Source organism: Lathyrus oleraceus, chromosome 6, assembly GCF_024323335.1.
Source record: "Lathyrus oleraceus cultivar Zhongwan6 chromosome 6, CAAS_Psat_ZW6_1.0, whole genome shotgun sequence".
Lineage (NCBI taxonomy): Eukaryota > Viridiplantae > Streptophyta > Magnoliopsida > Fabales > Fabaceae > Lathyrus > Lathyrus oleraceus.
Genome location: NC_066584.1, coordinates 341,605,156 through 341,632,955, shown reverse-complemented (window position 1 = coordinate 341,632,955; position 27,800 = coordinate 341,605,156). Strand labels below are relative to the sequence as shown.

The window sequence follows — 27,800 nt, the reverse complement described above, 5'->3', positions numbered from 1 at the left end:
ATGTTTCATTTTTAGTTAAACAATTAATTTATTTTTTAAAATTATATATATATATATATATATATATATATATATATATATATATATATATATATATATATATATATATATATAAAAGCCACAATAACTTATACTTACGAACTTTTAAGTTTGAACTTATGGTGATGTTCAATATAATAATATAACTATTTTAAAGTCAAATCAAAATTTGTATGTGTATTTTGAAAGTTTAAAATTTATCTTTTCAACACAAAAGTCTTTTTTTATTCAACACACCTTTTTATTTTACATGCTTTTACCCTCGCAAACAAACAATTTGAAAACCCCAAGAAATAAATAGACTGTCCTTGATGAACTCAAACCCTTTGATTCTTCATCATCAAACCAAATCTCCAATTATTATTTAAATAATTTTCTTTTTGGGTTTTTCATTTTAAATATCGCATCCAAAAACCCCACAAATTTTTCTCCCCCTTTCTCAATCTTTGTTCTCCCCTTTTTTCCCCAACCGAAACACAACACAACACAACACACACACTCTTTGGTCAACCTAGTCCTCACTTTCTCGAATCAACTTCGTCACGGTTCTTTCCTGCGTTCATTTCTCAGATTCCACCCAAAAAAAAATAAACAATTAAATTTTAATATTTATTTTTTATAAGTGAACCGTGAAATGGGTTTTTCTGTTTCTTTATGTTGCTCTTAGATCTGTTCATGACTGTTCTCGATCTACCTAGGTTTATCCATGAGGTTAGATCAAAATAATTTTATCAAATTGATTATTTTTGTGGTTTGATCTGTACCCTTTGAGCTAAAGAGTGTTTTTTTGGTTCATTTTATGTTACTTTTATTGGGAAAATCTTATGGGTTGTATCCTTTTGTGGTTAGGAGTTTGATGATGATGCATGGTCAAGTGAGTGATAATGGGGTGGTTGTGGGGTTTGATGGGTTTTTAGGTACTTGGGTTTCTCGTTTGTATTTGTATTTGTTGAGGGTGTTGAGGTTTAGGTATCTGGTGGGGTTGTGTTGTTTTGTTCAATAATGGGTAACGGCACTTCTCGTGTTGTTGGTTGTTTGGTGCCATTCAATGGTAAAAATGGTGTTGATTTGGAGTTTTTAGAGCCATTAGATGAAGGTTTAGGCCATTCTTTTTGTTATGTCAGACCAACTTTGTTTGAATCTCCGGCTATTAGTCCCTCGAACTCAGAGAGGTTTACGGTTGATTCAAGTACACTTGATTCGGAAACCTTGAGTGGTTCCTTTAGGCATGATAGCATGGAGGATTCTAATTGTTCTGGTTTACACAAGCAGGCTAAGAATTTTCCTGAAACTACGTTTAAAACGATTTCGGGGGCTTCTGTTAGTGCTAATGTTTCCACAGCAAGGACTGGTGGTAACCAGAGTGCATTGTTTGCTGGTGATTTCTTGGAACCTGCTGCATCGTTTGAGGGAACTGCTTCTTTTGCTGCGATTCCTTTGCAGCCGGTTCCTCGTGGTTCTGGACCTTTGAATGGTTTTATGTCTGGTCCTTTGGAGAGAGGCTTTGCTTCAGGTCCATTAGATAGAAGTGGCGGTTTCATGTCTGGGCCAATAGAGAAAGGAGTTATGTCAGGTCCTCTTGATGACACTGATAAATCAAACTTTTCGGCACCCCTTGCGCGTGGTCGCAGGAGGCCGCGTCTACAACATCTCATGAGAAGTGTTAGTGGACCGATGAAGAACACGTTTTCTCGAACTTTCTCTAAGCATTCCATGGGTGGAAGTTGGATGCAAAGGTTATTCTTTCAACCGGTTACTCAATTGGCATGGCATTCCAGAGACACGAAGTCTAAGCCAGAAGTGTCTAGGAACTGTGGTATCGATGTTGGATCATATGAAGCTGAGTATAAACATACACATAATTTGCAGTGGGCTCAAGGAAAGGCTGGTGAAGATAGGGTTCATGTAGTTCTTTCAGAAGAACAAGGGTGGTTGTTTATTGGGATATATGATGGTTTTAGTGGACCGGATGCACCTGATTTTTTGATGAGCCATCTTTATAGATTTCTAGACAAAGAATTGGAAGGCTTACTTTGGGATTATGAAGATAATCCTGTTGACGTACTTAAACCTGAAGTCCATGAAACCGTAAAAGCTACTGTTGCTCCAGAATGCAGTAGAAAAGAAATGTCTGAGACTCATATGAAATCCAATCATGAATGTTTTGAAGCTTCTTCTGGTCCTGAATTAATCAAGGATCAATCATTTAACAGTGAGATAGTTGAGGAAAACGATGAAGTTAATGTAAATGTTGAACACCAGTTATCTAATTGTGGAAGTAACTCTACTGATTCTAATTCTATTCAACATGGAAAGTTGACCGGTAAAGGGAGAAAAAGTTTGAGGCTTTATGAACTTCTTCAAATGGAATCTTGGGATGATCAATATAATGATTCTTCAGTTCCGGAGGAATCAAAACTAGATGGGCATACAAGATCTTGCTCGTCTAATGCAAGAGAAGATGGCTTTAGACATCAGGACGAAGGTCCGTCTACATCAGGAGAAAATGGAGGCACTAGGTTTGATTCAACCAATGAGGAGCACCAAGCAGTTTTTTCTGTAACACGACAGAACTCAAAAAAGTCGTTCAGTGCAAAAATTAAAAAAATGTACAAGAAGCCAAGGTCGTTGTGCAAGAAACTCTTTCCTTGGAGTTATGATTGGCACAGGGAGGAAAGTAGCGTTGATGAGAAAATAATAGAAGCCTCGGGACCTATTAGGAAATGCAGGTCTGGAGTAGATCATAATGCAGTTTTAAGAGCAATGGCTCGAGCCCTTGAAAGAACAGAAGATGCATACATGGAAATGGCGGAGCATAATCTGGAAAAAAATCCAGAACTTGCTATAATGGGATCATGCGTTCTAGTGATGTTGATGAAGGATCAAGATGTTTATGTCATGAATCTGGGAGATAGTCGTGTGATTTTGGCTCAAGAAAGATCAAACGATCGTCATCCTAATTCTATTTCTGTCAAGGATGACCTTAGGCATAAAAATCGATCTAGAGAGGCATTAGTACGCATGGAGCTGGATAGGATTTCGGAGGAGTCCCCAATTCACAACCAAAACAATCATGTTATCAAGATGAACAAAAACCGTGAGATATCCTTTTGCAAATTAAAAATGAGGGCTCTGCAGCTTTCTACAGATCACAGCACCAGTATTGAAGAGGTGTGTCCCTCATCCTCCTCGTTTACTGATGAATAGATTAGTATCTGAGAAAATGTCTAATTAAATATTTATCGATTTCTGTTTCCTGCAGGAAGTATGCAGAATAAGAGCAGAACACCCTGATGATAGTCAAGCCATATTAAATGATCGAGTGAAAGGACATTTAAAAGTTACTAGAGCATTTGGTGCCGGTTTCTTGAAGAGGGTCAGTTGATCTTCCGACTTTGACTCATCTGAATTCAGTTTGATCTCTTTATCAATGTATATATATTTTATATTGCGAGATATATGGCCCCAAGCTACTTATTGAACTGGCACTGTTTTCTTTTGGTTGCCTAATGTGGAATTATTCGGGCCTTTTCTAACCTCTATGTTGTTATGGTATAGCCGTCTTTTAATGAAGCTCTACTGGAGGTGTTTCAAGTTAATTATGTCGGCTCTGCTCCTTACCTAAGTTGCACCCCTTCTGTTCTTCACCACCGACTTTCCTCAAGTGATCGGTTCTTGGTACTCTCCTCTGATGGGCTTTACCAATATTTCAGCAATGAAGAGGTAGTTGCCCATGTCACATGGTTCATGGAAAATGTTCCAGAAGGTGATCCGGCACAATACCTTATTGCAGAGCTTCTCTTCTGTGCTGCTAAAAAGAATGGTTAGTTTCATCACTCTCCTACTCCCCTCAAATATTATTTAAATATCTAATATCCGAGTGAATTTTCATGCTCAACTTGGTTTCAACTTTTCATAATTTTACATGTTTGGACGAGCAATTGACAAACACGATTAGAGGAAAGTGATTTATCTGAATACTTTTACTCTAGAATTAAGTTTTGCTGTAAAACTTGGTGTACATTTTTCAACCTAAATCAAGTTACTTTTTTTACTACTACTAGGTAAACTTTGGTTTCAATTTAGGGTGAGGCAAAATTAATTATAAAAGCATAGAATAAAATTGTTAGAAGACAGTCAGTTTTTTTGGATACTTTCGATACACGCACAATCATTCTTGTTCAAACATCTTGATCAGAGTTCCATTTTTTCTGGGGTGGCCCTATTCTCATCTTTTTCATTGAAGAGTAAGCTGCCATGTAGGGTGACCCCGTAATTAGTCACAGTCCCTCTAAAAAACAACGAAGAAATAGAAGATGTGAACGATCAAACTCAAGTTCGTTGGTTGAAATGGAGGAGGGTTTTTTAGGTGTTCTGTGGTATAAAAGTACCAATCAAACTAAAGGGAAAGTTGTATCACAGAGTTGTAACTTGTAAGACCAACAATGTTTGTATTAGAGTGGCTGTCGGGCGGTAAAAAACCAAGATGAGAATAAAATAAGCTTAAGAAAAGTGAAGATGTTGCATGTGGTTAAACTAGACATAGTAGTAGATGTTACATGATTATTTTCCTTTCAATTTGCAGGAATGGACTTTCATGAATTGCTTGATATTCCTCATGGAGACCGGCGTAAATATCACGATGATGTATCGGTCATGGTGGTTTCTTTGGAGGGAAGGATTTGGAGATCATCGGGATAGCCCTTGTTTTAAAGTGCTCCTCTGTTTAATTTTTGGCTAGCTGCCCCCCCATATTTGTTGCATATTATCTTGATGTTGAAACAATTTTGGGCCAGTAAAATGATTTTAGAAATCAAAGTTAAATAGTCTTTTGATATATACTTTTTCTTCTAATCCACCTTAGTCCTATTTTAGAATTTACCCTTCTGTTGCCCTTGGCTTTCACTGCTTCTCCTATGGTGACGTGGCTGACTTTGCGATCCCTCTTCCGTCATGTTAATGGAATTTCGAACCTGATTCACTAATTCTTTTGTTCTTCTATGACATTTGAAACCCTCATTTAAACCTTACAATTGCCTCTGGATTGGTCTCAGTGAAGTCATCTAAACCAAATAGGATGGTGAAGAAGCTTTGCAATCAGTTTGAAGTTGTTGAAAGGGTAGTTGAATATTGTTTTGGATCTGGAATTGAGATGCAATGAAAAAGAGACAATCTTGTTTTGGAATTGGAATTGAGATGCAATGAAGACGAGACGCGGGGCTGAAAGGAATCTAGTTGCATCTGAAATATATAAAGGGAATGACCACATTAATGATGTTGTAAATATGAATAAGGAAGTTCATGATAGGTCTGTATTTGGTGCTATTTTTTTTAACTTGTCGCTCCTTTATCATGATATTATGCCGAAGTGAAAGTATCTAGCCCTTGATAGAATGTTGTCAAGAGAACCTTTGACATTTGAAGAGGGGGTTGAATATAACACCCTAAATCCCAAAATTTATATATTAAGAATTATAGGATAATTTAAGGTGGCACCAACGATAAACCTCTAAAATCATCCAACAATTAATAAACATGCAACGGAAAATACTAACGCCATACAACACCTGTCCTTGCACACTCATCTTCACTTAGGTATCATTGCGGCGGTATCGGTCATAATCGGATAAATAAACATAAACTCAACATTTAGTCTTTAAACCTCATTAAAATAAAACTTCTCAAAAAACAAGAGTCATTAAACTCATCTCTTGAACACTTTAACATAATCCAATGAACTATTAAACTTCAACAAAATAATCAAATAAACGTTCTCGACCCCGATGTTACAAGGTCAAAGCAAGACTTCTAAACAATGAAACTAAAGAATAACTCATCGAGCTAACTTCACTTACTATAGCAGCTACTCATGAGTATCTGCACGATGCCCATGTAAAGCCAACATTCAAACAGAAGGGGTAAGTAATACATTCAAATAATAAGCGGCGCATAGACAACCAGAGTAGATTAAATACAATGTAGTTCAAACACAATCCATTATACAACACAACACATGTATTCAAATTTCACCCACTTCACAATAATACACAATCAATATGAAATGTGTCTCTCATCAACATTATAGACTCATATGCATGTGGTATCGATCTCAACAATAGTTCTTATTATGAATCGAGTTCCAATCATCTGCGAACCCATGAGCCCCACATTAAGCTCCAAGCCTCAACATCAAGCTTGAAACAATTACTGATCACCAATATCGAAACCTGTAATCGCCTATTTCACAATGGTTCTAATTATGTTCCAATCAATTACGAACCCATGAGCCCCACTGAAGGAAAATTGCGATCCAGGACGCATCGATTTTTTTTTTCTTTAGTGATCCTTACGAATTGGCATGATCAGTGATAGAAACCGTTACCTCTTGTGGCGATTGAAACCGTTACCTCTTGTGGCGATTGAAACCTTTGATGCAGATCTAATGAGTGATCACGAGCATTGAGTGGTGACAACGCCTCTACTCAGTCCACGCGAACGAATTTCTTTAGTCTCAGTGTTAGCTGCTACGAATGAAGGCTGAGAGAGAGAGAGAGAGAGAGAGAGAGAGAGAGAGAGAGAGAGAGAGAGAGAGAGAGAGAGAGAGAGAGAGAGAGAGAGAGAGAGAGAGAGAGAGAGAGAGAGAGAGAGAGAGAGAGAGAAACAAAATTTCATCAAGTGAAATACTTTTGCACAAGAGTTCTATTTATAGAACCCTTTGTGTGGGCTGCAAGCTAAATATTCCACTTAAGTGTATGTGGCCCATATCTTATGGAATATACCGAAAATCACTTAAGCACGTGGTACCTTACCATATTTCGTATTCTACTTAAGTGCACCGTACCTTACGCCGTTCTACAATTCATTTAAGTGCACCGTACCTTATGGTGTTCCTTATTTACTCTATCTATCATAAATCTATCCTTTTGTGTGTGACTCTGTAGGTTTTTGCGACATTGACAATTATATTAAATCACGTATTTAACATAATAAACAGTGAGCGGTATCTAACAATACATCACTGCTACCCATGACACGAAAATGGCATGTGATCTGACAAATCCCTTTTTTGTGATAATACTTATGTGTACAATTACCCTTTTTTTCCTTATATCTATATTAGACACAAGGCATAGACCATGTCATCATTGTTCAGTTCAATATTTGGCCCTTAGACATTTATCCCGTTATGCAAGGAGGGAAAATTTCATCTAGGTCACTCATGTCCCTCAGTATCCTTTGTGGAGTACCCACCAACTGTCTTTATGGTCATCCAATTATGGACAATGTTTGATCAGGAATGAAGCACTCGACTCTACATCTAGGGTTTATATTGGTTTCAGGTCGAAAGGTGGCATACACCACTATCACCATGAGAATAACTTATGACACTTTGCATAATATTCTATGTAGTATTCTCATAGCGGGTCAATCTAGTATAAATATTACTCATAATATTCATACCTATGTTTAAGACTTGATAACTCCTTATCCATGATCCATGATATGTGATCATCAGTCTATATACATAATAGTCTTAATGCCTTAATATTGTCCCAATCCACAACAAAGTTCGACTACAGACACTTTAAGAATAATGTCCTTATGCTTAATGAGATCTCATGATTAAGTCACACTTGATACATTAAATAGACTAGCTATTCTAGGGACTTTATTAAACGAACATAATAAAGAAAAATACTTTTATTATTAATAAATAGTTCGATACAAGTACCAAAAGTATTGGCGTCTAGGGCTTACACCAACACCCACACCGATCTCCAAGCCTCAACATCAAGTTTGGGACAATTATCGGTCACCAACATCGAAACCTATAATCGCCTCTTTCACAATAACAACAACAACAACTCATGATACATGAATGAATGGTATCAGATCCAGACCTCTCCCAATATGACGTGGTTCGGGGACGAACCAAGGGAAAGCTGGTGGGCATACAACACCCGAGGCCGAAGAGGGCGAAGAATGAATGTAACACTCGAGGCCGAAGAGGGCGGAGAGTGGTCGTTGAATTCAATCGGAATGAGATGGATCTTGGGGATGTGCAGGGATGGGACTGCATGATTGAAAGAAGACTTATAAGGATTGATTGGTACTACCTATACTAAAAGATGCATCTTTTTTTCGGTAGCCTAACAAATAAGAACTCCATAGTTAAATATGCTTAACTTGGAGTAGTATTTGGATGGGTGACCTTCTGGAAAGTTTTCTGAAAAGCGTGCGAGTGAGGAAAAAGTATGCTGAAAAGACTCGTGTTGGTCGATAATCCTGAAAGCAGTCTGGGACATTACATTCAGCTATTGGAGGAAGTCATTATAAAATACAATGCGAGTCTTGAGAGAGATCTCATGTGTGTTGATGTCCTGTTAGACAACATGGTGGAACATATGGTTCATCAGATGCAACATGACCTTGAGTTGAGCTTGGAAGAAGATGCAAGTTGCTTTCTGTAACACCCTTCTAAAATACCCCAAATATTTAATAACAACAACAATTATTTATCAGAGTAAATACACAAACAAGGGTGTCACATCTTCGAATCACATCATTCATCATAACAACTGTCATGCTCTTTATTTAATCAAAATAAACATTAACATTTTTGTTTGCAAAATTCGCAGCGGATAGAATCAACCAACCATTCAAAACATATAACGTTTTACAGGTGAAAGGTTCAACAACCAACAATAAAACAATTAAAACCTCCCGTCCCGATGTTACATCTATCAGAGCACGACCCACTAAGTAGACTACACTAGACTCCGGCACTAACTTCTACTCACTCACTCCTCGTTACCTGAAAAATAGTTGTAAGGGTGAGTTCCTCAATCGATATAACAAACATTATAAATTATCATGTTATGTTAAGTAATTTTACACGTTAATCACCCTAATCATATCATGCATTTAGTAACTGCACATCAACTCAAATATCATACTCAATAACAACGTAATATGCAACTCAATAACGACAAACAATGCAACTCAATAACAACATAAAATGCAACTCAAATGAGACTCGACTCTTCATGCATGTGGTACCATTCGGAGTAAAACTCCCAACTTAAAATCATTGCCAGTTTAGTGGGCATCAAGGCATAAGCCTTCAACTTTCAACTTAAAATTTTGCCAATCCAGGCCAACGTGGTGTGAGCAAAGCTCCGATTTTTGCCAATCCAGGCCAACGTGGTGTGAGCAAAGCTCCGACTCTATGCATATGAATGTATATGGAATGTACGACTTGCAATTTCAACAACATAATAATAACAGCAACACAACAGCTTTTTCAACAAAAACAACTTATAATCAACTTTGGCTCATCAGCCTACAACTCAGTATTTTCAACAAAACAACTTATAATCAATTTTGGCTCATCAAGCCTACAACTCAATATTTTCAACAACTTTAACACAACTTATCAACATATTTGCATCGACTCTTCATCACATAACCCAACAAAATTACTCATCATAATTAACTACAATAGGCCACTCACCAATTGTGTTCACAACATAAAAATTAACAATTTTTCCACACTGCAACAGTGTTAACCGGTTAACGCCCTGGGTTAACCGGTTAACGCAGGACAAAAATACATTTTCTGGCAAAACGCAACAGTGTTAACCGGTTAACGCCCTGGGTTAACCGGTTAACGCAGGCAAAACAGCACATTTTCACAAAATATAACAGTGTTAACCGGTTAACGCCCTGGGTTAACCGGTTAACGCAGACGAAACAGCAGTTCCTGCGCTAACACAAGGCAGAATGCAGAGTTCTCCGCATTTTCCGCCGTTGGAGGACTTCCGGACCTCCGATTCAATTTCCGTAAAAAGCTATACGTTCAGAAATTCATAATACACTCAAACACGGATTCAATTACAGTCTAAACACAATCTATCCAACATAGTTTCCAGCATTCAAAATCCCAATTAGGGTCAATTCAACGGTTTCTCACTACCCATGACATGTTAATCTATAATACCCATTAAGCGACGATAAACCCCCCTTACCTGAGATAATCCGGCAATTCTTTGAGCTTCAAGCTTTTCCGTTCTTCAACCTTTGCTCTCTAGCTCTTTCTCTTTGCCCTTTTCTCCACTTCTCCACTTTTTCACGTAAAACCTTTCTGTTCCAAAAAATGAGACTCTTTCTCTTATTTCCAACTTATATATATTTTCCAAATAATTATTATTCCAAATAATAATAATAATAATAATCCAATAATTCAATTTATTTAATTAAATTATTAAATATATTATTAACTTAATTTAAATAATCCTCTTATTTAATTCGGGGTGTTACACTTTCCATTTTCTCAAGTGAAAAATTACTCCTGTGGTTATCAAGGTACATATGCTGAAAGAAGTTGCACTCGACTATTTTGGAGCAACCAAATGATCAATGATGAAGATGTCAACCTGGATGAGCTAGACAACTTGTGTGACATGTTATTGACTAAGGAACAAGGTGTCATGGTTAAGTATGTGGTGGATATCAAGTTTGTTCAAACAAGATATTCTGAGGGAAATGTTGAAGCAATGGTCCAAGACATTGTGGTCACCTTAAGGAGAAAAGTTGAAGAGAAGAGATTTCATGTGGATGTCTACTCTGCTCACATGGATAATGTGTCGTTCCATCCTAAAACAATTTTTCAGAAGTGGAAATTTGTTCTTCAAAGAAATATTTATGCTGAGGGGAAGTTAGGAGAAGAAACTCTTGATTGGAAATAAAGCATGAAAGATGATGTACTAATTAAGACTATTACTGATGATAGTTCTATAAATGACAAGCTGATCAAGGAATTTATAAAGGTGCATGATAGAAGAAAGTTTGTGAAACTTTCATTTTCAACTCTTAATTGATTTGTCAGAATCAAGGTTCCCTCTATTGACAAAGGAATGGGAAACTGAGGAAGAAGATGGATATGCAAATAAGGATGCAGGAGATTTCTTTTGAAACACTTGTGTATAATGAGCTTTTGGCAAGTTGTTAAAGATAGTTGTTCTTTCCATGCCTTTTCCAAATTATGGAAAAAAGGAGAGTAATGGGTGTTGCTTAGGCAATAAGTTTTTTCTTAGTACTCTACCCATCTAGGAAAGTGCTAATGCTGGAGCATCGGGCAAGACATCTGATCCTGGTCCTTGTATATGTGAAAACAGATCTATCTGTGTTTGTAGTATTCAGTGATATCAACTACTAACTGATTTTTGTGTGCATGACTAAGTATATGAATGATTGCATGTTGATATATGTTAGTTAGTAGGATTGTATGATGTTAAATATGAGATACTAGATTCATGTGTGACTAAGTCTGTGAATGATTGTGTGTTGTCTGTTTGGTTTGGAGAAAACTGAATGGACTATGTGAAAGCATATAAATATTGATGCTTATGACTTCTGCTATTGTTGGTGCTTAACTCTGATACATGGAAGCTACAACTACTGCTGAAATGCTCTGAAGATCCGTACATCTACTGGTTGTCACTTGTTTTGATTGAAAAAGTGCTTTTGTATCTTGAAAAGTTGTTTTGCCATAATTTTCCAAAAGGGGAGATTGTTATTCCTATTGGATTGACTCTTTGGATTCTCAGAATTTTAGCAAAACAACAATTTGGAGAAGTGTCCAAGTGTTCAAGATTGGTCTAACTTGCTAAAGCTGCATGAAACTGCAGAAAGGACACATGTTAGGTGTGATGCTCCAACATGTTGGTACAACATCTGGGCCTTGTGCAACAGGCTCTAGAATGTTGCATATTTGTTAAAGATTTTATTGTTATTAATTTAACAATATGATTAGGTAGTTTGTTTGACAGTTAGATGAAGTTTAATTCAGATTTAAATTTGAATTTGAATTAAAAATAAATCATATCTTGTTGGAGATACTCAAGGAGCAAATCAAATATGCAACATATTATGCATTAATTATGGACGAATTCAAAGATATTATCCAAGGAGAAAAATGCGAGAGTTACATTGTTATATAAGGAGATGAAACCTACATTGGAAAACAAGCACTCCCATTGAAGATCTTAGAGTGTCTAGGTTTTGTGTCGTATATTCACGCTAATGCCCTAATAGGATTAATGTTGAATCTTTATGCACGCCTCTATGTTTCAGTAACTGGGAATATAAGGTTTGTCTAGTTGAGTTGTAATCAACATTGTTTATGTACACCTCCATGTTTCAGTAACTTGACATATAAGATTTGTCTAGTTGGGTTTTAACTTTTAACATTCTTTATCTTGTGAAGATTGAAGTTGACTACTAGGGTTTATTGGTTGTTTGCTCCTGTCACTGAGATTGTGACAGAGAAGAAAGTAAGTAGGTTCTCATATTTAGGGGGGGGGGGGGTACTCTAAATAGAAAGGCATTGGATAGTGTTAGGAAGAGGCATTGGACAACATAAGATTTGTTGTTGCTTGTAAGACTAATTGTATTAAACTACTAATAAGTGATTTTCCTTTCTTGGGTTATGGACACATCCCCCCAGACGTAGGTGTAGTTTCATCGGACTGGGTAAACAATTGAATGTGTTGATTATTACTTTTTTGCTCTATCACCTAGAAATTGTTATTGTAATGGTTCTAATGTATCTTGTCGAGCCTGTTGTCTGAGCATCGTGTTCGACATCTGTTCCTCGAGGAACATAATTTCACTCTGGAATAATTAATTATGAGCTTTAAAAGGCCCATGGATCCTTTTCTTTATGAGCCACCTTTTGTCTTACAAATAAAGGGCTTCCCCTCATTTCATTTTATACAAAAAAAAAGTATTCTAAATAACATATCTTCCTCTCTCTCTCTCTCTCTCTTAGTGCTTTTGAGAGTGAATATTTTATCTATGCGGTGTTTGGGTCTGGTGTAAGGGAACTATTGTAAAATCTATCTTCTGAGAAATTTGTTTTGGTTGTGAGCTAAACCAATTTAAAATATCTTGTTTTGTTGTTATGGTGAACCTTTTAAAACCCCTGTTTGGTTGGGAGGTCTCCGTAATAAAAACTCTCATTTGGTTTCAGAGCTCCACCCATTGTTAAAACTCTCAGTTGGTTCGAGATTGTCCGGGTGGTAAAGTATATTGGTTGGTAGGTCTATCATAGTTAAAACTCTCGTGTTCGGTTGGGAGGAAAGCCATTTAAAAACTCAATCCTTTTGTAAGGGGGTTCATGAGCAAAACCTGTCAAAATCTCAGATCATAGTGGAAACTCTCAAGAAGTAACTCTTGGGGTTAAGAATGGACCAAATCATTAGATCGAACCTCTATAAATCTCTGGTGCATCTTTATATTCCCTGATCTCTTTATATTTCAGTAGTTTATTTATGTTGAATTTCATTCTCTATGATTTACTTTATTCTATTGCTCATTTCTTGTTTGCTTTACAAACTTGTTTTTAAACTCTAATTTCATCAAATATTTTTATTTGGAAACCGTTTTCAAACTCACACATTTCACCCCCTATTGTGTTTGGAGTCATTTGTTCAACAAGTGGCATCAAAGCCTAAATCCTATTTAAAGAATCATTATCTCAGGAGGAAAATAAAGGATGCAATCACTTTTACTTTTAACAAATGAATTTTCATAAATACACCTCTACCATTTGATGGTGATATGTTTGAATTATGGCAATCTAGATTTGAAAGTTTTATAATAGCAATTATTTTTGAAATGTGGGATGTTTTAATCGATGATCCGTTTATTCCTATCTTTTCCTTTAATGTCGATGTGGTAAATAAACCCCCTTTTCATTGGTCTGAAGAAGATAAGAGAAAAGTGCAATTTGGTTTTAAAGTCAAACATCGTTTGATCAATGCTTTAAAATCTAATGAATTTTATTATGTCTTTACTTGTTATTCCGCCAAGGAAGTGTGAGACACTTTAGAGATGATACATGGAGTTTCTCTAAGTATCAAGCAAGAGATAATGAACACACAAATCTAGGAACTTGAAATTCCAAATGAATATGAGAGTCATTCTCATAGATGGTACTCAACCATTAGAACCCTTGGAGGTTATGTTAGAAATTATGGCTTTAACAACTATCTATGAATTAAGAGTTAGAATCATAGATATGATCCAATCCTTAACTCGAAAGATAATATTGCCTTTATTGAGTTTCACGAAGAATCAATAAAGGAGGAGATCATAACGAAATTCAAGGAGTTGATCCAACTTTTGAAAAATGAAGGAATAAATTCAAGTTCATTAGAACAATCTTCATTAACATGATCTTTTGAATAAATAGTAAAATCAACCCTAATAGTTTCCTCTGAAAGAACAATCTCAATAGATAAACTACCATCTGAAGAGTTATCATCCAAGAGAAATGATGAAGAAGCCTCATGTAGTAGAACATGTAAATAAACTTCATCTAGCCGATTATTCCAAGTGTCAACAAGCAGAATCTTTGAAAGTAAAGATGATGTAGATACAACATCTAGAAGAGTTTGTGAAGAGTAAACTTCTGGAAGAATATTCAGAGATCCCTCATATCAAGTCTCATGTGAAGAAAAGGTAGCAACAAATTATTAATCAAAGGAATCAATATCAAGAGTTTCAAATGTATTCAGAGATATACTCAATGATGAAGCACCTTATCAAAGAAAGTATTCTAATAAAAAAAAGATTATTTCTGCCTCAAAGCTTCAAGAGAAGATAAAACTAAGGTAATTTCTTTAACTCATAATCAAATGTTTAAGCTCATTGTTAAGCTTGTTGAAGAAAATGAGAAATTATAGAGGAAAATTATTAATCTTAAGGATTATATCGAATTCTTAGAAAACAAAAATAAGATTCTTGGTGAAGAAATTGCTAGTATCTGAAGCAAATTCCTAAGATTAGATAAATGTGAATCTTGCAAATCTTTGAGAAAAGAAATAATCTTTTTGCATGAAACCTTAGATAAACTCACTAATGGTAAATATAAGCTTGATTTAATTCTTTCTAATTAAAGATATTCTTTTAATAAAAATAGATCACTTAATAATTGTTGGCATGATAAGAAGAAATTTAATCTCCTAATCTTTAAATAAATTTTTTGTAACAAGTTTGGTATTCTTGGACCTTCCCGTTTTTCTAAATTAAAAGGGTATAAAGGTAATACCTCTAGGTATTTTAAAGTGACTAACGCACCATAATCCAAAAAGATTTGAGTATCAAAGCTAAAAACTTAATATGTTTTGCAGGAAAGGCTTTACAGCTTTGACGGTGGTTATTGCAAATTTAAATTTTTTTGTGAAAGTCATGTGTATACTATGAGTATATAAGAGAAGTCTGTTGTTCTTGATATTGTTTAATCAATCTTGACGGAATTAGTGACCGATCAAGTTTCTTGTTGGCATTGATGTGGTGCTCAATAGTCATGTTTGACCTAGCTGATGAATTTGGAGTCTGAGGGTCTTTGAAGATTTCGTCATTCCTGATTTTGTTTAGCCAACTCTAATATCAAGCTATCCGTAGAGATGGGATTTTGACGATGTTTTGCCGTTCCCTCCCGAGTGGGAGTTTTCTCAATATTTTTTTGAAGTTCTAAGGTAAAACATTTGACAAAAATTAAACAGAAAAACAATGAGGAAATTCTCCAACAAGTGATATTTTCCATGTGTCGCATCTTGAAAAATACGATTCCTCGCGATGGTCGCGGAAAAAATTAGTGTTCGGACAGAGTCGCCACCGAACTTTATTTATCCCAATGAAGGGACAGGAAAATATCGATAAAACCTTTAGGAAATGGAATAATGGTCTTCGCAACCATATTCGGATTCGGGAGTGGATTACGCAGGAGGAAGGTATTAGCACCCCTTGCGTCTGTTGTACTCAACGGGAACCTTTTAGTTCAATAGTGTGTTTCGAGTGTTAATTTATGTTTGTTTGTTATCCTTAGGTTATTAAAAATAGAAATGGATGAGAACCTCAAAAAGGAGAAAGGGGAGGTTTTTTATTAGTGTGCTCGCGAAGATACAGCAATCTCCTGCCTACGTATCCTTAAATAAGGAAATCAGAGCATTCGTAGTTCGGGGAACTACGGTTGGTTGGTGTTTTTTAATGGACAACTATTTATATCGCATCCTAAAGGCTAAACACTGGCTTGTCTACTCTCGGGGGAGGCTTAAGCATTGATTTGTTATGCGCATTAGAAAAGATTAAATTGTGTTCTTTTTGAAAGGAGTTTTGGTCATACGGAAGTGACAAGTTGAATTAATATGTTGGATGTTTTGGTTGGTTGAGATGTTTTTGGTTGGATGACGATTACTCGGATAGTCGAGTAAGACAACTCGTATCCTAATAGTCGGGAAAGGGAATAGAAGACTCTAGACCACTTTCTTTTTCATCCTTAATTATAGGAAAGATTTGATAATAGTTAAGGTGCTTTGGACGGATGACGAATACTCGGATAATCGAGTAAGACAACTCGTATCCTAATAATCGGGAAAGAGAATAGAAGACTCTAGACCGCTTTCTGTTTCATTTGAATATTTATGAAAATAAGGTTGTATATGGTTGATGTTTTTTAGAATAAACGACAAGTGCTCGAATGGCTAAGTAAGACAACTTATATCCAAGCATTTGAGAAGAGGAGTTGAACACTCAAGACCATCTCCCTTTTCGTACAGTTTGTTATGAAAATGATTTGATTAAGTGATATGTTTGTAAAAAATGACAATTGTTCGACTGACCGAGTAAGAGAACTCGTATTCAAACAATTGTGGAGTGAAATTTGAAAACTCAAAGTCAACTCCTTTTTTCATTTAGCTTATTGTAAAAATATTTCGATTTAAGCGGATTTGGAAGTTTGTAACGAAATGACGAGTGTTTAACTGACCGAGTAAGAAAACTCGTATTCAAACAATCGAGGAGAGAAGTTGAAGACTCAAAGTCATCTCCTTTTTCATTTCATTATTGTGAAAATAATCTGTTTTGATTGTGTTTATGTTTAAGCGGATAAAAATGACAATTATTTGACTAACCAAATAAGAGAACTCGTATTCAAATAATTGAGGAGAGGAATTGAAAATTCAAAACCATCCCCCTTTTCACATTTTTATTTATTGTAAGAATGTTTTTATTTAATCATGCTTAAGTGGGTTTAGAAATGAAGATTATTCGACTAACCGAGTAAGAGAACTCGTATTCGAATAATCGAGGAGAGGAGTTGAAAACTCAAAACCATCCCTTTTTTATTTCCAAATTGTGAAATGATATTTAATCGTGATTAGGTACTTTTTAATTAATTTTAAATAATGTAACCGGCATCGGATCGAGAGTTGAATTGGTATTCGTCACATTAGTGAAAAATAATTTGATTTGATTTAAAGTTGTTTTTTAAAAAAAAAAGTTGATGGTGAAAATAAAAACGATTACTTGCATGCATGGACATGGGTAGACATTGATCTACTAAGTACTATAAAATCAGAGTAATCAAAAAATATATTTAACAATAATTTATTAATCTAATTAACTAATAATTTAATTAATCAATTAACTAATGCAAGTAAATAATAAATAAATAAATGAAATGCAATGAGCTTACACCAAAACTACTCAATGTAATATTTACATGATATTTATTAGTAAAAGATTACTTATTTGCAATGTGCATATTATGCTGCTATTTTAAAGGAAAATCTAAACTGTCACGGTTTACACCATAGAATGAACCTTTACCGCAAACGACGATAACCGCCCAAAAGTCATAGCTAGCCCAAAAGTCATAGCTAATGAAACTTTATAGCAATCCTACCATTAAAATGTGCAGCAAAACAAAAGTGTTGGCTTTTAATGAAAAGAACTTAAATTTTTAAAGCACCAAATTTCAATATCCAATAAGTTATGTACTTAGTTCAGCATCTCAGTTAAACAAGTGGGAACAACAATCACTTAATATTATTTGTAACGCTATACTTTCCAAAAAGCTATAAATTAAACCAAACTAATTGAAATAAACCTTAAGTAGCTTATAATAACTTATTTCCTTAGCATGAACATGAACCAGTTATCATAATTTAGAAACTTTAAAATAGACCTTAACCATTGATTAAATTATTAAAACAAAAATACAAATTGTAATCTCAAGATCTCAACACAGCATAATATGTTCAAATTAAATATAGTATAAACAATCAAAACTCAATACGAAATCGAATCAAAAAATTAAATTGCAACACCAATTAAACCGGAATAGACACAACACAATTGGCTCTATTATTTAAACACAATACATCAGCCCATTATGCCGATATTAGTAACGAAACACAATCGTTACTACAATTGTCGTATTCTGATTTGCTATATTTACATTATTACAGCAGCCTGAATATTTAAACACAAACTGAGAACGATTGCCTAAAACTGAGGTTTGTATAGGCATAAGTTTGCATAGCAACAAGAAAACATGAGATTAAATTGAGTAGAAGATACCAATTCTGAAAACTTATGCGCATTAATAACCATATCAACAGAATAAAAGATGCAACAGTAAATCCATTGGCAAAAATTGTTAGTGAGCACTAGCTTGGTATTTCATTCATAAAGTGTGCATCTTTACCTTTCGAAGTAAACCAATTCTGCTACTAAAATCTGAGCTAGAAATATGTGTATGCATGTATGTTGTTCTTAGTATTCCTATCATATGAAAATAAACACCCAACATATATAAGTAACGAAACAAACTAATGCCAAGACTCTACTATCTTTACCCACTCATATCATTCATCAACAGCCACACAACCATCAATTTGTGCAACAAATTCATCATGATAACGCAAAGGCAAACCAATAAAAGTATTAAAATATTTGAAATAAGACATAGTGCGAAACCGAGTTTTGATATGGATTTGTTACCGGAAATATGTGGTTGGTGTGAATAGTCGCATCAGCGGCGTGGCTTCACCATGTTCATCAAACCAGTCGGTTAGCGGAATACGCCTTGGAACTCGAAATGAAACAATAACCTCGCACTTCAAGTTTGTTGTTCGAGCTGAATATGCTTGCATCTGAATCGCCGCAACAACCAAAAGAAGTAACTGCGAAACATTGTTGTAGTGTTGTTGCTTGAAGAATTGTCGGTAGGTACCGGACCTGACTTCATCGATGACGGTAGATTCTAGATCTACAAAAACAGCACGAGGGATGTGCTTGCCGGAACCGGTTTCGTGAGGGTGAAGGAGGAAGAACGGTGTTCGTCGGCGGAGTTCACAGCGGAAGACGGCGGGGGTTGTTGGTTCGTGGCCGGAAGTGGTTGTTGTGTGCGGTGTGAGGTTTGTGAGAGTTTCACCGGTGGAGGTGCGTGGATGGTGGCTGACGGTGTTTGTGTGATTGCCGGCGGAGGCGCAGTTTCCGGCAATTCAACCAAGGGTGAAGGAGATGAACAGTAAGAGACTTTTTCTTTTTCATTTTTTAGAGAGGGTGTTTTTGGAGAGAGGTCACTTGTATGTGCCTTCTTTTGTTTTCTTTTTCGCTTCTTTTTCATGTACAGAGAAAGTATCGGAGAATGGAGAGAGAAGAGAGGAGGATCACGTGTAAAAGCAGAGAGGGTAACGTGTGAGAGCAGAGAGAGACGTTAGGTGATAGCTGGCAAATGAAAGAGACGTGTGGGTATTATGAGCTGTCCAATTGCAATAGAAAAAAAAAAGAATCCAATGCTGATTAAATATATCTATTTGCAAACAATTTTATTATTTAGTATTAAAAATTAGTTATTAACAAAAAATCCTTAAACAGTAATTTAACTTAGATAATAGTAATAATAATAAAACTCTAATTTGAATTTTAGACAAAGAAATAAAAGGATTAATTACAAATAAAAGTCGGATATAAATTTGTTCAAAAAATTAAATCAAACACACTAAAATGATCAGCACAAAATATACTTATTGAAAAAATACAGCGTTTCCTCAAATTCTGAAATAAATTTGCACCGGTTAAAAGACTCAGGCGGGTCGAAATGCAATCGAAACAGCCGCTCAAAAATACAACGAACACACCAGGTTAAACGACATGAACCGTAGATTAATAGTATTGGTGTTTGTAATTTTAATTCTGAAACTTTTTACCCGCTGATTTTACATGTTCTTGAGAAATGATTTAACCAGTTTGTCTGTATTTTCAATAAATTTATTCTGACTGATATTTTAGGTTTTATTCATGATGAAATGCATGTCATGCTGTGCATATGATGCAAATTAAAAATGAAATCGATTTTACAAAAATTTAAATATGCCCGGACAAAATTGGGGTATGACACCATGCTCAGTGAATTTGGTGTTATCACTAACATATATTTGTTTTTGAGTTGGTTGAGCCTTTTAGCAAGAATGCAAAGTTTTTTTTTGAAAAATCAAGGCAAAAGGAGTGCATTTTTGAAGTTTAGGTGTGCCAAAAGCAATAACCCAATCCAATCCAAACTTCATGACAAGGCCCAAAAGGATAAAAAACAGTTGAAATAAGCCTAAATAATTGATTTGGTATGAGTGTAATCTATTTGAGCAGATTTGAATTTTAGAATTCTAATTTTCGCTCCATATAATCGATTAACCCTGATGAATAAGCGATTATGGGCCTTTGGAACCGTGCGCCGCCAACAATAAATTATGAGGGAATCCAATATTTATTTCCCTAATTGATTATCACGGTATATAATGAATTAGAGGAGGGGTATATGGATATGTATTCACTTCCTCTCTATTTCTCATCACTCTCTTGCATTCTTCAACTATTTTTTTCTTGTTTTCTATGTATTTTTGCAAAATCTCTTGTAATATTCATCATCATTAATGGATCCAAAAAGGATGCTTACTTTTGGAAGCTCCTCATCAACACTTTTCTCCTTTGAGATATTTTCATCCCAAGAGCAAGAGATTTGTTACAACAGAGGTTATGCAAAAAGAAGGATCCTCCCTTCATACCATTTGAAAGAAAAAGTCTTTACAAGTTGTAGTTTTTTGAAGTGGTTTAAAGAAGCTTCACTAAGGAGCTTCATATATGATATTCTTCAAGAAATTTTTTCATGTTTGATGAATATGTTTTACTCAAACCTCAAGTATGTCAGAGGGGTCCTTAGCAGTGAGGTGAAGAGGCATCCAATAAGATTATCTCTTGAAAAGTTAGCAGATGCATCAACTCAGAATTCAAAGTTGAAGGTAATGGTTATTCTTATATGCATGTTGCTAATTCCTTCTTGTTTGATAATAGCTCTGACATCCCTACTCCTTTCAAGGTAAGCAAAATACACTTTGATATTCATCTCATCCACTAGGTGGTTTTCCATATTCTATTCCAAAGAAATACATTTTGGGCAACTATCCAAAATCGAGGTTGACGTGGTATGGAGAATTACAAACAAAGTAGAAACGAATTTGGAAAGTGTCGCAATCCACCACATTATTGACAATAAAAGAAAAAATATATGGTTACCGTTTGTTGGGTTGATAACAAAAATCTTGGAGCATGTGGGGTTCAACTTTAAGGATGAAGAGTTGGACGAAAAGTACACTAGGATAGGAAGTTGAACACTAGGTCTAATAAGATTAGTCTTTAATGATGGAGTGTTGGCCCATAAGACTTCCAAGGAAAAATGATTCTATTCAAGTGATCCAGTTCAACCTCAGCAAGGAGAGGCATAAATTCTAGAAGAGTTCAACTATGAAATTCTAGAGACTATTCCAACAAAAGCTCTCCTCAATAAGGGTGTTCAAATCCAAACCGATCCAAATAAAAACCGTAAGAAGACCCAAAAAAACCGAAAACCATAAAAAATCGAATATTATTGGATGTGTTTGGATATCATTTTGTAGAAATCACTCGATTCAGATCTGATTTCGGACTGATTTTTCAAAACCGATCCAAACCAAACCAAACCGCATGTATATATATTTATATTTATTTATTTATATGATATATTATGTTAATTTATTATTCGATAATATTGATTTTTTTATATTATTTATTAATTTAGTTTAATCTATTTATTTTTATTATTTCACTTGCTTTAACTATAATTGATCATTCTCACTTTGTAATATAAATTTTTAGTATACAATATATTATATATTATATCAAATATATTTTTATTAGAATTTTTACAATCTTAATAAAAATTTAATTTGTAATTTGGATATCCACAAACTGATCCAAATTAAACCATATAAAATTAGATCAGATCACATCAGTTTTTTTTATCCAATCATCCAAAACCGAACCGAATCGCGAGTAAATTTATCTTTGGATCGGATGAGTTTTTACCTCAAAATCGATCCAAACTGAACAAAGGACACCCCTACTCCTCAACACCATCATCAATAGAAGAAGACTCATAGGAAGATCAACAGTCTAGCCCGTATGCTCGCAAAAAGTGGGTCTTAGATGCCTCATGGAGTTTTAGCTGTTTTGTTGCTTTTTTTTGTTATTTCCTACTATTTATTCCTTTTGTAACTGAATTATGCTTTTAACTAATGAAGTGCTATGAGTTTTTTTAATGCTTTTGCATCTACCATATTTGTTCATTGTTTCCCCCCATTTTTTTGTTATGCCAAAGAGGGAGAAGTATACCCTATATTATTGTCATGATGAGTTTAACCAATCCAATATATCACATTTCTTTATTTGGTTGTCCACATATCTGAGAGAAGTGTTGTCATAATAAAAAATAGAGAGAATGCGGTTCTATGAGCTTACATGTATGATGTTTGCAGCAATTTGTTTGATTTTGATGATGAAAATACTTTAAGGTGAAGTCTTCATCAGATGTGTTGATCAAGTTCATTTGGTGTTGATGATTATAAGACTAAGAATCGTCATATAATGTGTGATAAAGTTGTGATGCTTGAAGATCAAGATATCAAAGTCTATCTTTGGAGTACAACACCTAATGTCAAGCGACATTTGATGGAGACAATGAAAATCTCTAATCAAACAATATGTTTGATGATATCATGTATCACAAAGAATTATCTTAAGTCTCATTAGGTAGAAGATTCAAGGTTCTAGTGAAGTTCTAAAAAGTCAAAGTTAATGTAGCAAGGAACCTAAGGCTTCTGAGTTGTGAAAGACCAGAAGTGTTAAAGCTCATCATGTTTGAGTCGAGTGATCTGTGTCTTAAAAAGGTCTAAGATTAGCTCTTGAACCGACTATGTCAAATCACACATACACTTTTGAATTATCACAAAGCCTTTATTATTTAATTAAATCAACCCAGAAATACTTTTGTGCCTAGCTAATATATTAGAAACTCATTCTAATAAACTAGAAGGGTTTTCTTACATGGAATACTCGATTAGCTCGCTATGGTTAATCAATTATCGATTTTGTAACCCTAATAATCGACTATTAGGTTCTTAGTCATTAGTGGAGGTGCCTTTTAAAACCTTCCTTTTTTGTACTACATAATCGATTATCCTTGCGGCATAATCGATTGTGAGCTTTAAAAGGCTCATGGACCATTTCCTTGTTGAGAGAATTTTTTCCCTAGAAAAAGAGGGTTTCCCCTCATTTCATTTTACACTAAAAAACATACTCAAAATTCCCCCTCTCTCTCTGTGTGTGTGTGTGTATATATATATATATATATATATATATATATATATATATATATATATATATATATATATATATATATACACACACACACACACACACACACACACACACACATATATCTTTTTTCTCTTTATTTATTCATTTTGCCTTTGAGAGTGAATCTTTTATCTGTTAGGTGTTTGGATTTGATGTAAGGGCATTATTGTAAAATATCGCTGGTGAGAAATTTGTTTTTGTTGTAAGCTAAATCAATTGAAAATCTCTTGTTTGGTTGTTGAGGCGAACCTTTTAAAACATCTGTTTGCTTGTGAGGTCTCCATAATTAAAACTCTCATTTGGTTTGTGAACTAAGCCTAATGTTAAAAGCTCTTAGTTGGTTCGAGATTATCCTGGTGGTAAAATCTCTTGGTTGAGAGGTCTCTTTTAGGTAAAACTCCCGTGTTCGATTGAGAAGAAACCTATTGGAAAACTCCAATCCTTTTGTAAGGAGGTTTGTGGAAAAAAACTCAAAAACTCACATAATAGTGTGGACTCTCAAGAATAAACAATTGGGGAGAAGATTAGGTCAAATCATTAGATCGAATCTCTATAAATATATAGTGCATCTTTCTCTTCCCTTATATCTTTATATTTCAATTGTTTATTTCTGCTGCATTTCCTTCTCTTTGATTTACTTAATTCCATTACACATTTCTTATTTGTTTTACAAACTCGTTTTAAACTCTGATTTTATCAAATATTTTTATTTTAAAATTATTTTTCAAACCTACACAATTCATCCTCCTCTTGTGTTTGGAGTCTCTTGTCTAACAAAATGGATTGTGAACAACATTGCGTTTAACGCTGCTAGAGACGACCTTTCGAGGATAGTATTGTAGACTCTTTTGCAAGGGATGATGCAGATGTATACTTTCATGGTTTTCTTGTTTTTAACTTCTCCGAACGAGACCAATAGATCAATGGTTCAACATGGAAGAGTAAAGGAGTCATTGAATGCTAGAAGGTTCTCACATTCACATGACTTCAAATCTTTCATGTGCATACCTAATCTCATGACCACTCTGAGGTACATCACATCACATGAAATTTTATCGTCGATGAGGATCCCCGATTGGCTACGACAGTGGTTATGAATAGTGGAAGTGTTGCATTAGGAATTCCATCCACCTTCTCGTGGTCTCGAAAACCTAGAATATGTCTATCTTCCTCTTGTCTATGAACTGCGACTGGTGATTTGAATAAACTTCGTGGTAGAACACTTTTCTTGCTAGAAGATCTGATACCAACCGAATTAATGAGGAACATATGAGACGATATGGATTCTAGAAGAGCTATTTGGTTAATGAAGGAGTAAAGTCTAGATGCGATGGAGTGGAGTTCCAGTACGACGGTGCGAGGGTGACCCTTCAAGGTTACCACTACAAGGTCCAAGTTAGTAAGAGAATAATGAGTAAAGTGATTTATTATTCATAGAGAATACCTCAAGTATCACTGATGCCTTATATATGAAGGGAGGTTATGGATGTGTCCTACTATTTCAACATGGAATGCAGAGGCCTTTCGATAACATCTAATAATAGGAAGCAACCCTTGAGGTGGATCTAGTATGGAACTTTAATACAATGTTACACCGTACCTTCAAAGCTTTATTGGATTGACTTTGGACTGATGATTGAGCCTATTTCTTTCACATCACTTGCCCATCAGAAATATTTTCCATTAAAAAAAGCCTATCTAAAAAATAGTTAAAAAAATTTAAAGAATTATAATAAAAAAAGTTTTAAAAAATACTAGTAATTTGTTAAGATTATTTAACTTCAAAGAATATGGATGGCAATTTGACCCAAACTCATTGGATACCCACAAAAAATGCCCATAACGAGTATGGCAAAAACCCGCGAAATAGACTCGGACATAGATACGGATAAATACCCACTAAAATAGGCGGGTATGAGTGCGGGGTACAAATAGCTTAGTACTCAATCCACACAATATATACTTATATAATGTCATTTATATTATTATATAAAATGCATGTCTATCAATTTGTTTTAAAAAATATCACTATAAAGTACCACACATTTTAATATAAATGTTTGTTTATTTTATAATTCAACAATAAAATCTTTGAATTTTTTTAAATGTTATTAAAAAAGTTTAAAGTATTTGATATTTCATAATTGATTGATTTATTTTTATTAGAAATGTTGATAATGGATAGGCTATGAGTGCTTAGGTATCCACAAAGTATGGACATGGGTACATACATTGACGCCCACACATATATGGACTCTCGGCACGAGTATTTTTCTAAAACTCGGATATAGAGACGAGTATTATAGTACCCTATCCAAATCATATCATTATCATCCTATCGAGAAATGAATGATATTTGATGAATAAATAAAAAGAACTCCTCGCTGTGCTCAAAGTCTATCGAGAAGCATAAGATTGAAACTGAAGTGGTGGGTGCTGCATCCATTCCTTGTCAAGGTTGCTCAGATTTGGTATTTGGTGCTTTTCTTTCTACTCAATTCTCTTATTACATGTTCATTTTTTAAAACAATAAATATGGTTTAAAAACGATAGTACGAAGTTTTTAGCAGCAAAGTAAAAAAGAAAAAAAGGATAGAAATTGGCCAGTTCTAGAATTGATTAGGACCTACTTTGCATGGTGGGTCAAATTTAGATCCGCTTAATTATCACTTCACATTACATCTCTCACCAAACCTCTTTTCACTGAACTGTCAATGTTCACATTTTCCCAGCAACCAACAAACAAATATATGTATGTTGATTTTTATTCTAACGTTAACTTCAGACATATAGTTATCTTTCTAGTAAAGACTTTTTTACTAAATTGCTTTAAATTTAAGTTGAAGGATTTTATACTACTACTTTACCCTCATATTTGGTACATCTACTCTTCCAATAATAACCATTTCTTTATGCCATATATAAGAAGAACCTTATTGCCACATTTCTCACAATCCAACTCAAAACTTTCCTCTCTTCTCTCTAGCCATATTATATAATCAGCACTTTAATAGCCATGTCACCAACAAATTGGTCAATTTTGGTGTTTTTATGCTGTGCCATTTCATTTACATTGGCTTCTGATCCTGACACACTTCAAGACCTTTGTGTAGCTCTTCCCTCTTCAGGTAATGCATGTTAAACCCTTATGATATTGTTTGAGAGACCTATAGAAACTTTCATAACAGTATATTGTTTATGTTATGCACAGGTGTTAAGGTTAACGGATTTGCATGCAAGGCAGAGGCAAATGTAACAGCGGCTGATTTCTTTTTCGATGGTTTAGCGAGTCCTAAAGCTATCAACAACACCGTAGGATCCTTGGTAACTCCAGCCAATGTTGACAAAGTTCCAGGGCTTAACACATTAGGATTGTCTTTATCAAGAATAGACTACAAACCTAAAGGACTTAACCCACCACACACGCACCCTCGTGCCACCGAGATTGTTTTTGTGTTAGAAGGTGAATTAGATGTTGGTTTTATCACTACATCAGACAAACTCATTTCTAAGTCCATCAAAAAGGGTGAAGTCTTTGTCTTTCCAAAAGGTTTGGTGCATTATCAGAAGAACAATGGAGATAAAGCTGCTTCTGTGATTTCTGCTTTTAACAGTCAACTTCCTGGTACTTTTTCAATTGCTTCAGCTTTGTTTGGATCAACACCAACTGTTCCTAATGATGTTCTTGCTCAGGCCTTTCAGATTGATACTAAACAGGTTGATGAAATTAAGACCAAACTTACTCCTAAGAAGACTTAATATGTATGATATTCAAGAGAGGAATTCATATTATGTTTGGAATAATAGTTGTTGATGAGTTTTGATTATATGGTGTTACATTTTGCTGCTTAATATGGAATTGAGTATAACATAATTGTATCGAGATTGTGTAGAGTAAGTGTTGATAATAATGCAAATTCTTTGAATGTGTCAAATTTTATGTGGGATATATAGTTTCATTGATTTCTTTTCTATGCAGTGAAAGAGACATTTCTTTTCTATGCAGTGAAACAGACATTGTACCTTTATCATCTCACATTTTCTTTCATAATGTTAAGTTGTTAAATCAGTTTGGTCAGATGCATACATGTAAAGTTATAATGAGAGGATTTGATCTATATACTATATTCAGAAAATGATAATTTAAGAATATATATATATATATATATATATATATATAT

The 27,800-nt window shown here is 34.7% G+C and overlaps 2 protein-coding genes and 1 long non-coding RNA gene across 4 annotated transcripts; 2 read left to right on the top strand and 1 right to left on the bottom strand.

The window, feature by feature from the left end:
- The first annotated feature begins 376 nt into the window (after window positions 1-376).
- Window positions 377-4,876, top strand: LOC127091142 (protein phosphatase 2C 32). The gene is made up of 4 exons (XM_051029700.1): window positions 377-3,210; window positions 3,302-3,415; window positions 3,598-3,862; window positions 4,625-4,876. Exons 1-4 carry the CDS (start codon window positions 1,042-1,044, stop codon window positions 4,738-4,740), a joined length of 2,664 nt encoding a protein of 887 aa, XP_050885657.1. The 5' UTR covers window positions 377-1,041; the 3' UTR covers window positions 4,741-4,876.
- A 12,658-nt stretch (window positions 4,877-17,534) lies between these two features.
- On the bottom strand, window positions 17,535-19,651 carry LOC127091818 (uncharacterized). Of its 2 annotated transcripts, none has more exons than XR_007792014.1 (2): window positions 18,892-19,651; window positions 17,535-17,787 (listed from the first exon to the last, which is right to left on the bottom strand). It is a non-coding gene; the product is annotated as an uncharacterized LOC127091818 (long non-coding RNA). The 2 variants fall into 2 exon arrangements; XR_007792015.1 differs by lacking the exon at window positions 17,535-17,787 and adding an exon at window positions 18,230-18,672.
- Window positions 19,652-26,489: 6,838 nt separating this feature from the next.
- Window positions 26,490-27,554, top strand: LOC127091469 (germin-like protein subfamily 2 member 4). Its single transcript, XM_051030112.1, has 2 exons — window positions 26,490-26,747; window positions 26,831-27,554. The coding sequence occupies exons 1-2, from the start codon at window positions 26,636-26,638 to the stop codon at window positions 27,376-27,378; spliced, it is 660 nt and encodes a 219-aa protein (XP_050886069.1). The 5' UTR covers window positions 26,490-26,635; the 3' UTR covers window positions 27,379-27,554.
- Window positions 27,555-27,800: the final 246 nt, after the last annotated feature.